The sequence below is a fragment of the Carex rostrata genome, chromosome 11, assembly GCF_964058835.1.
Source record: "Carex rostrata chromosome 11, lpCarRost1.2, whole genome shotgun sequence".
Taxonomy (NCBI): domain Eukaryota; kingdom Viridiplantae; phylum Streptophyta; class Magnoliopsida; order Poales; family Cyperaceae; genus Carex; species Carex rostrata.
In genome coordinates this window covers 1,846,584-1,863,256 of record NC_135928.1, presented here as the reverse complement: position 1 = coordinate 1,863,256, position 16,673 = coordinate 1,846,584, and the positions used below count along the sequence as shown (strand labels likewise).

The 16,673-nt window shown below is 34.2% G+C and overlaps 1 protein-coding gene across 1 annotated transcript; it reads right to left on the bottom strand.

Moving 5' to 3' along the window:
• Positions 1–134: 134 nt before the first annotated feature.
• Positions 135–11,505, bottom strand: LOC144562390 (putative alpha-mannosidase At5g13980). Its single transcript, XM_078311608.1, has 29 exons — positions 11,245–11,505; positions 10,731–10,814; positions 10,385–10,473; positions 9,531–9,705; positions 8,774–8,893; positions 8,609–8,695; positions 8,447–8,518; positions 8,130–8,243; positions 7,671–7,771; positions 6,975–7,068; positions 6,111–6,281; positions 5,470–5,559; positions 5,093–5,158; positions 4,938–4,994; positions 4,612–4,831; positions 4,363–4,505; positions 3,996–4,064; positions 3,816–3,875; positions 3,649–3,720; positions 2,944–2,991; positions 2,509–2,628; positions 2,246–2,311; positions 1,733–1,845; positions 1,562–1,646; positions 1,194–1,307; positions 1,016–1,111; positions 806–853; positions 500–568; positions 135–426 (listed from the first exon to the last, which is right to left on the bottom strand). Exons 1-29 carry the CDS (start codon positions 11,449–11,451, stop codon positions 214–216), a joined length of 3,063 nt encoding a protein of 1,020 aa, XP_078167734.1. The 5' UTR covers positions 11,452–11,505; the 3' UTR covers positions 135–213.
• Positions 11,506–16,673: the final 5,168 nt, after the last annotated feature.

The following is a 16,673-nucleotide window of genomic DNA, read 5'->3' as shown; positions in this document are numbered from 1 at the left end:
ACATGAAAAATCAAATACAAGCATAGAGACTAAATAGATTTATGCATTGCTTAACTTATTTTTTTTTAACAAATGTCAAGCAAAGAGGATGGTAAGAGCAAAAATGTAAAGATACAAAAGAAACAACAGGATAAACAGAAAGCAAATTATTTCTTCTCCAATCAATGAAAAAAATGAAATGTTATCAACAAATTTATTTATATTAAAACCCTCCTAGAAAGCATATGAAAAAGAGTCAAAGTATAGAAGGAAAGTGCGAATCTCCATTGGTGCCAACTCCACCACAAGCTCTGACAAGTCGACGGGCCTGCCTCTGACAGGATCGGATTGTCTGTCAGAGCCATCTATCTTCCATTTAAGTCGGTTCTTCTCCATTTCATCCCTCCCTTGGTTCGCAGTCAAGCTTGTTTCCTGTATCCTACTTATCTAAAAATCACAAACTTTTATTTTAGTTTGCTGAGAAAATACCTAAGGGCAAGTTCAGAAACTGTGATATTACCTTGTTGCCCTTGAAGAGTTTATTGAGGTCGACACTAGCCATGACTGAGAGATCTTTGTCCTCTCCAACCTATAACAAAGACCAGCACTTCTATAAAACATCTCCTTGTAAATTGTAATACCTAGAGCTCATTTGCACCAGCAAATTCTGATAGAGGTACTTCACTATAATCCAGTGTGGTAAAATAAAAAATAAAAAAGAATGAGTGAAGGGAACTTAAAATAAATAAAAATGGGAGGGAAATAGAAGTACAAAAGTGGTACTCAGAAGAAAAGAAAAAAAAAAGAAAAAAAATAAATAGAAGACCTCGTATAGATGAGCCAAGCGCAGCAGGACACTGCCATCTTCAAGCGACTAACACAGGAAAAAGAAGAAGTAATATTTGTTAAATCGGATATTTATATAATAACTGAATGACAGACATTACAGGAGAACAAGAAAGTAATAGTTTTCCATGTAGTAGATTTCTTATTCGTTAAAACTTTCAGAGGTAAAAGAGAGGGAGAGAAAATAAACCTGAAGCGTGATCAGTGCAACATTATCTGGCAATTTGTAGGCAGTTCCAGTCAAAGAGAAGGTCGGTATGTGCTTAGCTGTCCACTTCATTCCATTCTATGTTAACCAAGAAGAGTATAAATACAAAGATTCCTTTTAATTGGTTAGCAGGAACAACAATTAAGGAAAATGACTGCACCTCCTCCTCAGAGAATGCTAACAGAAGAGGAGAGTAGATCTCCTGGCCAATGGTGCGGCGCCATCTGGCACCCTCTCCTGAAGGGTCAACACTAAGGTAAAACTTGCCTTGTGTCTGTCAATATAGTGATATCCATTAGCTCTTTTGTGTACGACCATCAGAAATTACAAATTACTATGTATAATTATACCCTCTAAATTTTCACTTTTACCCTCTTTCAACATGAAAATAGCAGAGTTGGGATAAATCAAACAATAAATTACCAAGCAGTACAAAATTCAGACTGTTATAATATTGGTATTGCACCTGACCTGTATGGATATGAATCCCAAATATTAATGAGTTACATTTTTACCAAGTGTACTTACAATTAGACCATCACATTTGTCATTTACACAGACTGTTTCATTTAGACTTTCAGCAACTCCTTTTCCATCATCATGAAGCAATCTCCTGAGTATTATCTCAAAAAGAATACATTATTAGACTTAATCAGGTGTTGATTAAAAGTGCTTCAAAAATCCTCAGAGAAAATGTACCTATGGAACATGAGTTCAACTTGACCATCTACAATGCTAGAGCCACCTATTGCTCGGTCTACAAGTAATGATAGCTCAGTGCTTTCGTCCTTGATATACATCCCAAGATTTATCTAGAAAGAAATGCATATACAAGGATCATTATGCATAAATCACAAGATTCAAATTGAATGGAAGTGACTTCTATTCTACTCTCATGTTTGGTTGCAGAATTACAATAAAGGTCCTTAATTCACAATTCTCAACTATCTACTTCTACAATTGGGCCAAGTGGAATGTAAGAAAATGAGAACAATGGTCCCTAGTTCACAATTCCAAATATATTTAGTTCTAAAATTGGGTCAAATGCAGAATTAACAATTCGGACATGAGCTTAATAACGTGTTAAAAGAAAATTGATTGTAACATCAAATTATTGGTCTCAATCTTTCCTAATCCCCCAAGTAGACACTTTTTGTGAGAATAAGACTGACTTATCTACAACACAAATAGAAAGAGAGAAATTAATTATACTGGATAATAATTTCCAGCAACAGGTTCATGCACTTCCAATTCCCAATCTGATCTGTAATCTCTTATCTACAAAAGAAGAAAAATAGCACTAATAATGAGAAGATAAAAATAAAAAGATGAAACATAGTTATTTGTTAAGTATGGAAAACAAAATACAAATAAAAAGAGTGTGCTGTTAACACTTTTACATGATAGTCTCTTATTTTCTCTTTAGAGTTACATTTACCAAGAGATTTTTAAATAAAAATGAGGTACGCATATACCCTTTTAATAAAATCACGGCCGTTGGAGTCGGTGTAGAATGTTTTATTGGTGGCCATGGCTGTTGAAAATTGAGTAACGACTTCTTTCCCGACCTCATCATCAATTGGTATGGGTCCCACCTACAAATATCAATGTTGAGGAAAATGCTATTAGACCTAAGAGACAGCTTATATTTACATAAACAGGAGCTTTATATTAAAGAAATCACATAGAAACTAACATCAGCTTATATTTTGCTCAAATTACACATACCTCCACTGATTCTGCTTCTACATTAAAGCTCATTAAAGTAACTATTGTATTTACAAACCCATTTAAGAAGGTTACTTTCTATAGAAAAATCCCATTTATCTGAGTTCTCAAAAATAAAAAAATAAATTCAAAGGGAGTTTTTGTAAACAATGTGTAAACATTATTGCGAAATAGGGACTTACTATGTACTCAACTTCTACGTGCTCCTTTTTCTTATAAACTCTAACAATCTGCAATTAGGAAGAAGCAATTACAAAAGTAACCAAAACTTCATAAAACTCAGTAAATAAACTGCTACAGTTAGGGGTGTTCATCGGTTTGGTTCGGTTGAAACCGAACCGAACTTGGCAAACCAAAGTTATAATTCGGTTTTAAAAATAGAACCGAACCGAACCGAATTAGCATTGCAACCGAACTGAACTGAACCAAAGTTTTATTTCGGTTTGTTTGGTTTGTTCGGTTTGTTCGGTTCAAACCGAAATATATTAAATTTTTTATTTAAAACAATTGATTTATAATAAATCGAAGTATATAAGAAATAAACCGGAGTATTAAGAAATAAACTAAGATATTTAGAAATAAACCGAAATATTTAAAGCAATTGATTAAGAAATAAACCGGAGTATTAAGAAATAAACCAAGGCGGTTTGGATCAAATTCATATTATATAAAAGTTTGGTCGGTTCGGTTATTTCGGTTTTGAAATTTTTCAAACCGAACCGAACCGAAGTTATAATTCGGTTTTAAAAAGCAAACCGAACCGAACCATTAAACCGAAAAAACCGAACCGTTTGAACCGAACTAATTCTGTTCGGTTCAAAACTGAATAAACTGGATCCAATGAACACCCCTAGCTACAGTACTTAAGGGTAGGAGATTGCAATCACCTGAGATATCCATGGGTTTATCTGAAAATGCACTTCATCTAGTATGGGCCCCTCATAAACTGCCAAAGGTACCTAATATATAGTTTTGTATTTTTAACATCAACACCTTGTCTAGGTAACAGATCAAGTATATTTATCTGAGAATTTTAGAAACAATTATATCTTACCTTTAACTCAGGTGCAATCAAAACTGTACCATTCGGCCGAAAAACATAAGCCCCAGAGGACTGATATAAGTAACGCAATAAAAAAAGAAACAAAATATCAATAAGTGTTACGCATGAATCTTTTTTTAGTAATATTCCCATGCTCATATATAACTATCTACTATCATAAAATAAGCATACTTGAACATCAGTCTTGGACCCATCATATCCCTTATAATAGAGGTATGACTGCTCTATTGAAGAATTCACCTTGAAATGAAAAAAAATTTGAAGTTAGATATAGAGAGAGAAAGAGAGTTCAATATTTTATTTTTGTTGGTGTCAATACGTGCTTAGTTGGGGTATGCATTAAAACAGAGTGATTTATTATAATCACCTTTTAAACATCAGATCATTGTAATTCTACCAAGCAGTGTGTGTACTCAAAAACAGCAGAACAAATGTGACATGCCCAGCTGAGACTTTCTATCTTTTAGTTTCTTTCGTTCCATCCATGACAATGTGTGTGCATGACAGACAGAGAGAGACAGAGAGAGAGAGAGAATACCAATGTTCTTTGGTTTAAATAGTGATAAGATATTCCCTTTCTGGAATCAAATTGAAGCTTCAAATTTCCTGATCCAACCTCCATCGTGGTACTAATTCCATTTTGTTGAGGTACATACATATCAGAGATGATAGTTTTTGACCCTGCAATTACGAATTCCATTGAGACCAGCTTAGTTTATTCATTTCATTATTACCTTTTTAAGTAATAAAACCACTTCCACAAAAGAATTATATTACTTGGTCATACCTTTTTCCATTGTTGGGCTGATATAGTAGGTGTTGAATCCCAGCGGTGGTACAGTAACAGAGAACGTGAGCCAAAATTTAGGCTCAGTTGAGGGAGAATTGCCAGTATAAGCCTTAACGTAAGTTTTTCTCAGGTGCAAAGAAGCATTGGATATAGGTATTAGCTGAGACTCTATTTCTGTTCCTTCATGATTCCGTACCAACACCAATTCATTAGCTACCTGCCTCAGATACAGAAATATATCATCATCCTTCTTTACTCTTCATAATTAATTTGGGAAACTTAATGAAAATACAAAATAGATACAAGTAAAATATAGCACATACTGGTATACGGATCACATCCTCCCTGTTCCATCCTAAAGAGTTGTAAACAAGAACAACCTTTACTTCAAAAGAGAAAGTATTAAAAGAGATATTCTTGACTTCTTTTATTTACCAGTCGAAGTACTTTTAGTATAAAATCTAGATTTACCACTTACCAGGGTTTTCCCTCTCAAAAGATCTAGCTCTGATGCAGGACAGTAGGTCACATTGATCAGAAGACACTGGGGTTAGAAAAATAAACAATAATTGAGTCGTAAGCGAAATGAAAGACCACACCTATAAGGATAAATAAAAAACCAATGGTTCAGATATAATGGTGCCATTGCGGGTGTGACCACTGTCAACAAAAAGTAATCAATAGGTGCAATATCTTGATCTAGCATTATTTTTGTTCTCGTCTTATTTTAATTAAAAATACTTGTGATTTTCAAATAGGTTACTTCTCGCATCATAAGATTTCAATTCTGAATGCGAAGCTGTACAAAATAGTGTTGTATCATTAAATAAGGGGAGATTTTTAGACATAAGTGACCTGTTCAAACTTTGTTGATGTGTTAGATAACTCTGAACCAAATGCTGTCTCTGACAGATGAGAAAGTGACTCTCTAACGAATCTTTCAGCCTGGAGTGATATAAAACAATTACATGACATGACGATAGAATTATGGTAAAATGTTCTAGAATTATAGTGGCACAGAATTCATTATCAGCATATAATACTGAAATTTTGGTTCCAACCTGTTGTGTGCCTGTTGACAGAAAGTTTATTTATTTATTAATTATGTAGTACTTTGACCATAATTGAGAACTCAACTGGTACTTAAATGGGAAAGTACTACATAATTTACCAAGCCATAGCCCTCAATAATGTAGTACATTACTTTGGCCCATTATGTAACCCTCAATTATGGTCAAAGACTCAAAGTACTACATTACTTTGGGCTAATACTCAAAAACTGCCCATCCAAAGCCCCATATAACTGAAGATCCAAATTTACCAACCCATAACCCAAATTACCTAAGACCCCAAACAGCCAGAATCTGAAACTACCTGACAAATGATTGTCCCAGGACCCAAAATGACCCAACACTTGGAAATGACCAGAACCTGAAGCAACCAGACTGAAACCTGAGCATCCCACTCAATGGTGCCACCTTAACATACAAATATACCTCAGAATAACCAATGGCCAGTCTCTTAGCATAGTCATTTGCCACATGTTGTTTCTCTGTACCAGTGACTGCATCATGATGCTGTGTAAGTGCCAAAGCATCACCCAGGCTGTCAGTTGTGAGGCCTGCTTTATCCCTTGATGATGTCAGAAATTCTAGCTGCCTAGCAGCCTGTTAATACACGTTAAAAAAGAAGAGAACGTGTTAAGAAGTCCTGCATTTTGTTGCTTTATGTTATTATGGCCTAAAGAGTAGGATAGTTTTGAAATATACCACTGGAAGATAATTATGGGTGATATGATTATATTTTATCTTACATATATACTGTTTGCCTTTTTGTGTTTAGAGGCTGCTAATCAAGATGTCATAAGCTCTGTGTCCTAACAACAATTTGATTGGTTCATCTAAATCTTTGCCACAAGTCATGTATGCACATAGAAGCTTGTAAAATTCTCTACTCCATCTAGCTGTACAAGATCAAGAGTCCGAAAGGCGAACGCACTAAAATATATTTATTACATCATCTTGATCAGTTTATTTTTCACCTCTTCATCTTGTATGATGTGAACTCACAAAATTTAAAATGAATGCATTGCTTGTGACGAAGATCGAGATTAACAACAGTCCGCACTCATCAGTTGGACTTTGTATTTTGATACTGATGTATGCAAGTTTTGCCAATTTGTGGAACCAAAAAATATTAGAACCAGAATACCCGTCTCGTGCTTTATTGAGAACTGTAGTACATTATTGCTTAATATTCCCTTTGCTGCATGTTTCTTCAACCAAGTGGCACAGAATGACACAGTAATGACATGGGACCATAAGACTAATAAACTGAAAAGCAATATACAAAACACTTACTAGATAATAACCGCTTAACACTCTAATATAGCCTTTTAAAGCAGGTCGGCTAGTGAAATACCCAGTCCAGTACCTGTTTAAGCCATCTGCATACCTTGTAACAGGAAGCATCAACTAAAGCTATTAACTTCCAATATAAGAAAAGGCAAAAATATGACTTTGTTAGAAAATATATTTTTGTCCTTCGTTAATCAAAATTATAACTATTTACTAGCCCCACATCTTTTCATCAAATATTTGCATACGACACCAGATAAGTAGATATGCAAATTGAGAGTAAAAGAAGAAAGCTGTTGAACAATGTGTAATATCTTTGGTCACATAAATAAAAATACTCTTAACTAATAATAAAGTACATTGGCATTTTCTTTTTGTCAGGGTATCCAAGATGAACTGCAACATCCATGTCTATCATGTGGTTGGTGTTCATGCTATATACAGATCAATGCCACGACAAAAATGGATTTGGGAGTAGGAGGGGCAAATTTGAAATTTTTCTTGGAGTTCATGCTATATATGAATCAATGCCTTGATAATATAGGAGTTGGTTGTGGGAGGAGCAAATTTGAAAATTTGAAGGAAGACTTGCTAAACTACAGTTGATCAAAATTTGAAAATTTGTAATTTGCAAAACAGACTATGCACCAACTAACCTTTGAAAAAGAAATTGCAAAACAGCCAAAAGAGGAGACTCACGGGAAAAAGTCACCAGTCTTGAGCGGCCAGGCCTCATCTGAGGCATGCTTAGCCTTGGTGTAAATTGAAGGTGTTGAGTAAAAGGTATTTACTCTTCCGTCCTGAAATAGTACTCAAATTATGATTCTCAATAAATAATTCTTGCCCAACATGTTTAAAATCATATGAAATACAGAAAACAAACAACAGCAACTTATTATGTGTTCATTTTTTTAGTTTTTTTTTTTTGGTGCATGTGTGTCGCGTGTTGGGGGTTGGGGGTTTGGGGGGGGGGGGGTATTTTCCTTTTCAGTTAATTTGATTTTTTAACTGAACTAGGGAATATATAAGCTGTCATTATTACATCTCTTTTGTTATGAAACCTGTCTACTGCAATTTCCACCTTCAGTGTTTACTGGGGAATTCCAATTTCTAAGCTCAATAAAGCACATAAAAATTATAAAATTGGAGAAAACTAACCAGGTTTACGTAATGTATGAACTTATCTAGCTGCCTGAACCATGACTTGGCATATTGGTACTTGAAATCTGTGCCCATTGTAAACATAATGTGATTTGATCTTGTAATGTTTGCCTAAAATAAGAAAGAAGCAAACTCAAAACCTACTGTATATTTAGCCCAAAATAATATGATATGCTCTCCAAAATAAAGTGATTTTGTTCTGAACCATACAAAGAAAAACAAATACAGAGTCAATAACAGTAAATACATCCTAACTTAAACAAGGCCTTAGATGGAAAAGATAAGCACCCGTGAAAAGTAGTTTGTAGCCATACCTGAGAAAATGACACAGCAACAAAGTCATTAACCCTATCTTGAACATTGTAGTCAAATAAAAGAGGGTCATCCTGCATATCAATAAATAAGCAACACAATAAATGACAATCCATCTAATGGAAAGGTAACCTAAGAATTTACAACGCATAAGCTAGGTTTACCTGAACAACAGGTGATGTAGAATCGACTTCAAAGTAGAAATCACCTGATGGAGGCTCGTAGTCCTTGGGAAATATGCCAGTAAATACCTAAGCAGAAAAAAAAGACTATGAATTAGTTCCTTCATCGAAAGAACAAAAAGGTCAAATATAATAGCAGCAATTTACATCAGCAGAAGAGCCAAGGGACTTGGAAGCGCGCCAAATGACCTCTAGACTTTTTGTATCCTTGCGCTTGGCCAGGTCTTGATAGTCAATTCTTGAAAAGTAAAGCGCATCAAACCCAACCTAAATAGCCAAGAAAGCTATTAGTGACCTTTCATGATATTTAATGCAAGCATACATCTGCTAATAACATGGAATAGCATATCTATCAATCAGTACAAAAATGATGTAAGATCATATAAGATAGGCTTTTTTTGCCAACATTTCTTGAGACTCTTGCTGATTATAGAAAACTGTTAAATACAATTGACGGAATGTAGTTGATTAAATGTTGATGATATTGTCCCTACCTCAATGACTAATTTATGATAGCCATTGATTAAAAATCATGTCAAGCTCTAGGTTTTGGTGCTTGTTGGTTTGAGCAAGTCATGAAACACCTTCAAGGTGTTAAAAACAAGACTGCATTGTAGCATCACCGATTGTACAGATTTAATTTATTATGTTTGTAAGAAACTTTCTATGAATTATAAGATTCAAAACACCTTTAATGGTTGAGATGCTAGATGCAGGTAATTTGCAAATGTAGATAATTTGACAAAAAAAAAAAAAGTGATGGTCAAGTAAAAAATTAATAAAATGACAAACCCAACTTAACAGTATGACAGCAACAGTAAAAAGTGAAAAATTATATATTCTGTTGCGGTATCAGATTTAGTGTTTGGTATATAAAAAAAGGAAAAAGAAAAAAAAATGGTACCTCTGCACTAAGTAAGTAGGCTTGAACAGCCGAATGACCAAAAGGGTCAATTTGCCAACCAATTCTGGGAACAACTTCAAATTCTTCTTTTATAAAACGGTGGCCGAGGGTTGTCTGATCTATCATGTCAATGTAATGCACAGCTGCCTCATCATGCATGCACATCCCCCCATTTCTTTTTTCATTTTTAATAGAGTATGTTCAGAAAGGTGAAAAAACAACAGAAAGTTAGAAGGAGGAAATAATTGTTGATAAAGTGTGAGGGCCCTCTATTGTTGCTTCCTTGTGAACTTCCGGGTATTTGGCACAATTGATGCTTACACAAAAATGATAAAATAAATTCAAGGAAGAACAAAACCATTACTGGCATATGATACCTGGAGTAGGTGCCAGTGTAGCCTAAGGCTGTGCTCCACAAAGGAAGAGGGAAAGGGAGGGGAAGGAAGAGGCAGGGTAAATGGTTAACTTCCTCTACACCCCAATTTGGAGGTGACAAAATTTGAATAGTTTGTATATAGAGTTCAACTCCTCTCCCCTCTTCTGGAGCACACCCTAAATGGTACAGTTATGTACCCTGAATGGTATAGAAGTTACCTTAAACCTAATTGGTACCATTGTGCACCTTTAATACCAGATATTACAGTTATGTACCCTAAACCATAAACAATACCAACAGTTACCCAAGCCATACCAGAAATGCTGCCAGTATAGGTATGTACAAGAAAAACAAACACTAGAGATTCAGTCACATTTATTTAACAAATGAAACCTTTTGAGCTATTGTACAAAGAATATTGAGGCTTATAGCAATTATCAGAAGGTAGAAACTAAAATCTGACAAATTCTATATTTACATGAATTCCAGTTGGCCAGATTTGACAAACCCTCTCACCAAATCCTTGATTGCATCACTTTGTTGCCTCCACCATCTCTGGAAAAATGCCTAGAACAACCACCAAACTTTAATTTCATCCATAGCATGTGTATGATACTATGAACATTCACAGTTATACAGGCATAAAGATAAAGGCATGAATAATGCACAAATGTAGCTGCTCTTATTGTCCAGAATATACTAGCATATGGGTACTTCTCCTATTATCAACTCATTTTGCTAAAAAAAATTCCTTTAGCAAATAAGCAAGATGACAAGAATATAAATGCAAATCCTCTAAACCCAGTGCAATATTCAGTATTAACCTGTTCAACATAAATAAACTTGCGATTTTTATCTTCCAACAAAGCTTGAACCATTGAATCCAGCACATTTTGCACACATGCACCCTACAAAAACAATGTTACAAAGGTAAGGTAGAGTAAAATCTGTGAGCTCATGTTTCTATAAAACGCATGTTAGTTGAAAAGATGAATAAAAAATGACTTGTGTTAATGTATAACTGCATGAGAGAGGTGAAGTTGTTCATGTTTATAAACTCAGAGTAGTATATTCACATTCATTTATTTATCAATTTTCCAAAAGAGCTATCAAACAAAAGAAGTAAGCTATAATTGGACCAAAGAGAAGCGTATATGTACAATACACACAATGCTGAGGGACCTGAAAGAAAATTATACACTCCAACTCCCAAATATGGGAAAAGGCGATCTTTATAATTTTTATAATAACTAATTGGACCAAAGAGAAAAGCGTATATGTACAATACACACAATACTGATGACTGATGAGCATGCAATTTAGTGAAAATTGAATGACCTGGATGGAATTATTGGATCCGACGTAGTACTGATCGACGGTCTTGAGCCAGCCCACGTCATCGTGCGTGTGCGGCACTAGATGCACGTTTAGCTTCCCCTCCACGATCCCCGCTGAGGTGTTGTAAGCAATGTACACCGAGTCCACCGTGCACCACCGGAGAAGCACCAGGAACAGGAGAAGATAGAGCCAAGATAGAGAAACCATGATGCGGGGGGAAGTGAAGGAGATAATAGAATGAAGGGGACACTGAGAAGTGGGAAGCGAGAAGTGAGAACGATGGTTTAACTAGGGTATTAATACAAGGGCGGGTACGGGTACGTCTCGGGTACAGGTACAAGGGTATACGGGTACGAGTATGGCGGGTATATTTTTCAAAAACCATATCTTACCCGTCCTATACCCGTACTCGTGTACCCTAGACAGGTAAAGCGGGTACGGGAATTTTTTTTTTTTTTCTGTTTTTTTTTTCTTTTTCTTTTTTCTGTTTTTTCTGTATTTTTTCTTTTTTTTTTTGAACCGGGTGGGGGGAAAAATCAAATTTTGGGTTTGAATTTGAATTAAAGTGGGTCGGGTATAAGGGTACGGGTACGGGTAAGGGTAGACGGGTATCCGGGTAGGGTAAAGTCGGGTACGGGTAAGGTCGGATACGGGTATGGTCGGGGTATGGGTCCAAAAAACCCTGTCCGGTCCGTTTTTTGCCCGTACCCGCGTACCCGTGTACTCGATCCATACCCGGACTCGGGCACGGGCGGGTATGGTCGGGTATACCCGACCCGGGTTTTATTAAACCTCTAGGTTTAACTAATTAACTCAACGAATCGGGTTCAAGGTTGACGGGTGTGGATCCGATTATCCACCTTACATGTTTCATTTTTATAGCTTTAAATTGTACGACATTATTCTTATTGTAACATTGTGAAGGTGCTAACATCGTGCACAAAATTGCCGTCCATTTTCGGCAATGTTTCGTTCAGTACGGATTTAAATTATATTTTAATCCTCAAACTTTTCCAGAAAATTTTAGCCTTTAAAATTTTTTTGCACTGTTTTTAATTCTTAACTTTTAAAAAGAAACCAAATTTGTTTCTTTATTCTATAATAATTGACTAAAATAGTATTTCCATCCAAATTTTATTGATGTGGATTGTTAAATTTATCACATGGACTTATGACATGCTACTTGAATTTAATTTAAACTAACTGCAAAAAATGTAAATTAGAGGGTTTTCCAAATCTAGATGTAAAAAGCAGAAACTAAGACTTAGCAAAAAAAAAAAAAAAAAAAAAAAAATATATATATATATATATATATATTGACTTGGCTACGGTGCTATGGGTAGCTAAGAGGCTTCCCGTGCTACGGCTCAATATTCGACTTTTCAAAATTCTAACGGTCGATCCGAACCGTTCATCTTGTTCTCCATATTAATATGTGTTTGGAGACCAAATTTTACATTTTTTGGAAATTTTTTACTATTCTTTTAGATTTATTGAAAATCGCTGTTTTTCAGACAAATCTGGACCATAAAAAACAGCGATATTCAATAAATCTAAAAAAATAGTAAAAAATTTCTAAAAAATGTAAAATTTGGTCTCCAAACACATATTAATATAGAGAACAAGATGAACGGTTCGGATCGACCGTTAGAATTTTGAAAAGTCTAATATTGAGCCGTAGCACGGGAGGCCTCTTAGCTACCCATAGCATATTAGCCAAATCCTATATATATATATATATATATAATGTCGAAATGAGACAGATCAAAATTAAGTTGGTTGGATTCGTAATAAACATTATCTACATTTACATTGTATTAATTCGATAAATTATAAATTTAAGTGACAGATCAGAGTTCCACGTGTTTAATAAAATAATTAACGTCAGCATAGATATCTGTTGGAAAAAATTATATGTTTTTATTTTTTTGCGAAAATAAAGGTACTGCTTTGTATTTTTTTTTTTAAATAAGGACTAATAAAAGTTCAAGTATCAATTTGTTTTTTGTAAAGACAAAAATACGACTTTTTTGTTATTAATTATAACATTATGATTTATGAGGGATGTTCAATGTAATAAAAGGCAGTCTATGCGGTCGCAAATGCGTATTTGATTGTAATCTGCATAAAAATTTGTATGCAGTTAATATATGTGGTTCCGGATATGCGGCTGTATATATATATTTGATCGCATATTACTACCACATATTCGGCCATATATTATGGCATATTACCACATACTTGTTTGTATAATACTTCATATTACCGCATACTATCTCATATTAGTGCATATCACCGCATACTTGTTTATATATATATAAATTTTCGAGTAAAGCTAGCGTGTGACATGCTCACCAAGAAAGTTTGGTGAGCATAACTCCAAAAGTATATCGGATCGACGTCAAATGTCAAATCCAAACCGTTGAAATCCATGTACTTCATGAGTGATGCATATATATGCAAAATTTTGAAAGTTTCGAGTTTATTTGCTACACGGTCAAGTGGTCAAAGAAATGAACATTTTATTATAAGTTATTTTATATATTCAATTTTTATTATTTCTTTGACCACTTGACCGTGTAGCAAATAAACTCGAAACTTTCAAAATTTTGCATGTATATGCATCACTCATGAAGTACATGGATTTCAACGGTTTGGATTTGACATTTGACGTCGATCCGATATACTTTTGGAGTTATGCTCACCAAACTTTCTTGGTGAGCATGTCACACGCTAGCTTTACTCTAAATTTTCATTAAAATTTGCATAAAAATCCGCGGCATATGCAATGGTCTTCCGCATATCGCATTTAAAAACATTAAGAATGTTAACTATCGTCCAAATTTTTCTCTCTCTCGTAGTACCTAGTTTTTTGTTTTGCTTTAAAATACGTAAGTGCTCACTTTTCAATATAATGGTTGTTTTATTTTCTTTCAAAAAAAAAATATAAATAGTTGTTCTTACAAAAATAAATAAATAAACCATGCACTAGATGTAATCTGAGCGATCTTTTTATGAGACGGGTGAAAACATTTTTCTAACGCTATAGTTTGTACATGTACTGAATTTGCTTGCGACTCCTAATGCAGTGACTCACATTTAATTCATGTTTAAATTTACGACCTTATTTCATTCAAATCTCAATCCTTTTGAACGCTCCATTTGAATTCTCTCAATTTGTAGAGAAATGGATTTCCATCCACCTTTAGTCCCATAGATAGGCTAAGGTCATCTCAAGTACTAATTCATTTTGCTCGTAGAATTGAAAACGTTGATACATTTGTTTTTTCTTTTTCTGAATACAAATTGAAAATGCTTATGTGATGTTTATAATTTTAATTGCCAATTAGTAATCTGTCTGAAAGTATCACATAAATTTTAACAATTACTTTAGAAATGATATGAACAATTTATGACTATAATTGTAAAAGATTACCTCTTAATAATTTTACAAAATTTAATTCTGTTTGATGTGCAAACAATATTATAATTGTAGGGGACGTAAACATTTTAAAATCAATGTGAAAAAAAACTTGCTAAATTCAATTTTTGTAACTAGGATAAGATGCTCCGATACTAATTTTAATTATGCACAAAATTTGTCAACGAGCTCTTCAATTTTGTTTAATACTGTTGACTGTCAATACATTATTAGAAATGGACCGTCCGTTACTTTCTGAAACTGGAGAAGTTAACATCTGAAACAAATCGTCTGCCGTTGTGGATCAGGGTCTCACAGAAGTCGAAACGATCCCAGATTTTTTTTTTTTTAAAATATATTTTGTTTTATTTTAATTTAAAGATCTCACAGAAGTATGTTGCGCACCTATGCTGCATATTAAAAAAACAAAAAAAAAAAATCTGAATCTGATCCGTTTACGTAGTGTGGATCGCTTAAAATACACTTGGTGCTAATCTCACGATCAGTTTAATACTGCATGTCTGCATCACATACTAAGAGTATATCGATCCTCAAGAGGTCAGGAGGTACCTGACCATATAAAAGGTCATGATCCCCTAAAGTAACTCAAATTTTGTGTTTATATCAGGACCATCCAATCAGAATCTGAACTAATCTGACCTGAGGTGTAATGCACCTCTGTCTTTAATATTCGCATCATTGTAGATCGGGCAGTCCGGATTCAAAATAAAAAAATTGGGTTACTTTAGAATATCCGAATTCATAAAATTTCTAGTTGGATCAAAATTAATTTGATATCTAGTTAAAATATAGGAGTTTGTTTTGAGATTTGTCAAATTAAAAGGAACCACTAAAATCTCATTCTACAAGGTCAGGTATTGCAGTGTATCTGAATTCCACATATTGTGGGTATTAAGGCTCAAAGGACAGGAAAAGACTTTGTTTGCTGCCTAAGGGTCTCAAAAAAAAAAAGAAAAGGTTTGTCAGAAGAGATGCTTTCATAAAAAGAGAGTTCTTGTTATTTAAATTTAGTTAGCTGTACTGTCTTTTGGTTTTACAATGTAGGAGGTTATAATCTGGAAAGTAGTAGGATGTAACGCTATTAATTTAATCAAAGTAGTGTCTACAGCCTTTGAATTTGGATAATTTCCGGTATGAAATTATTAAATTTTGATAGTTTTTTAACTGTGGCAAAAATCTCAAAAACAGACTTTTTGTATTTAAATAGATACCGTATTTCAATCGCTTAACTAACAACTAATCTCAGCTTATTGGCTGAGTGTCGTACCGTAGAGGATACATATTTACAGTGCACTTGACTCCGCTCCTGAGCTGCCAGATGGTTTCATCTGGTACGCCAATTTTTAATGTTAGAACCAATTTAGTTAGAAATGGCCACCTGATACAACAATTTCTGTTAACAGTTGATAGTGTTGAAAGCTCTTTCCATACCCAAAAGTTTGAACCAATATTTTTCTAATTTCTCTTAAAGTCATCTGAAACGTGGCAAGATTAGCAAATAAAGTAGGGCAAATTTTGTTGGAGGTCGCTAAATTTTATTCTTTATCACGAAGTGGTCACTGATCTTTAATTTATCCATCTTTCCTTTTTCATTTAAAATACTAATAGAATACCACGTGGATGTCCAACTCATTATTTTTTTAAACTAAAAAATTCTGAATTTTTTTAAAAATATCATACACCCTTCCCTCTTCATTTTTCTCTCTCTATGCCCTTTTTTTCACTCATTTTTCTCTCTTCCTCTGTACCATTTATTTTTTCATTGATTTTTTATCTCTTTCCTCTGTGCCCTTCATTTTTTATTACAACCCCTAGGGTTTTTTTTTTGTTGAAATAAATGCATATCTCATATTTCTTTTTCTACCTTTTTTTTTTACATTATCCCACATTTTATTTTTATTTTTTTGTTTGCAACTCCAAGATTTTTTTTTATTGAAAGAAAGACATAGCGGTAATAAGTAATGTGAGGCATGCTTGTTGCTCTTTT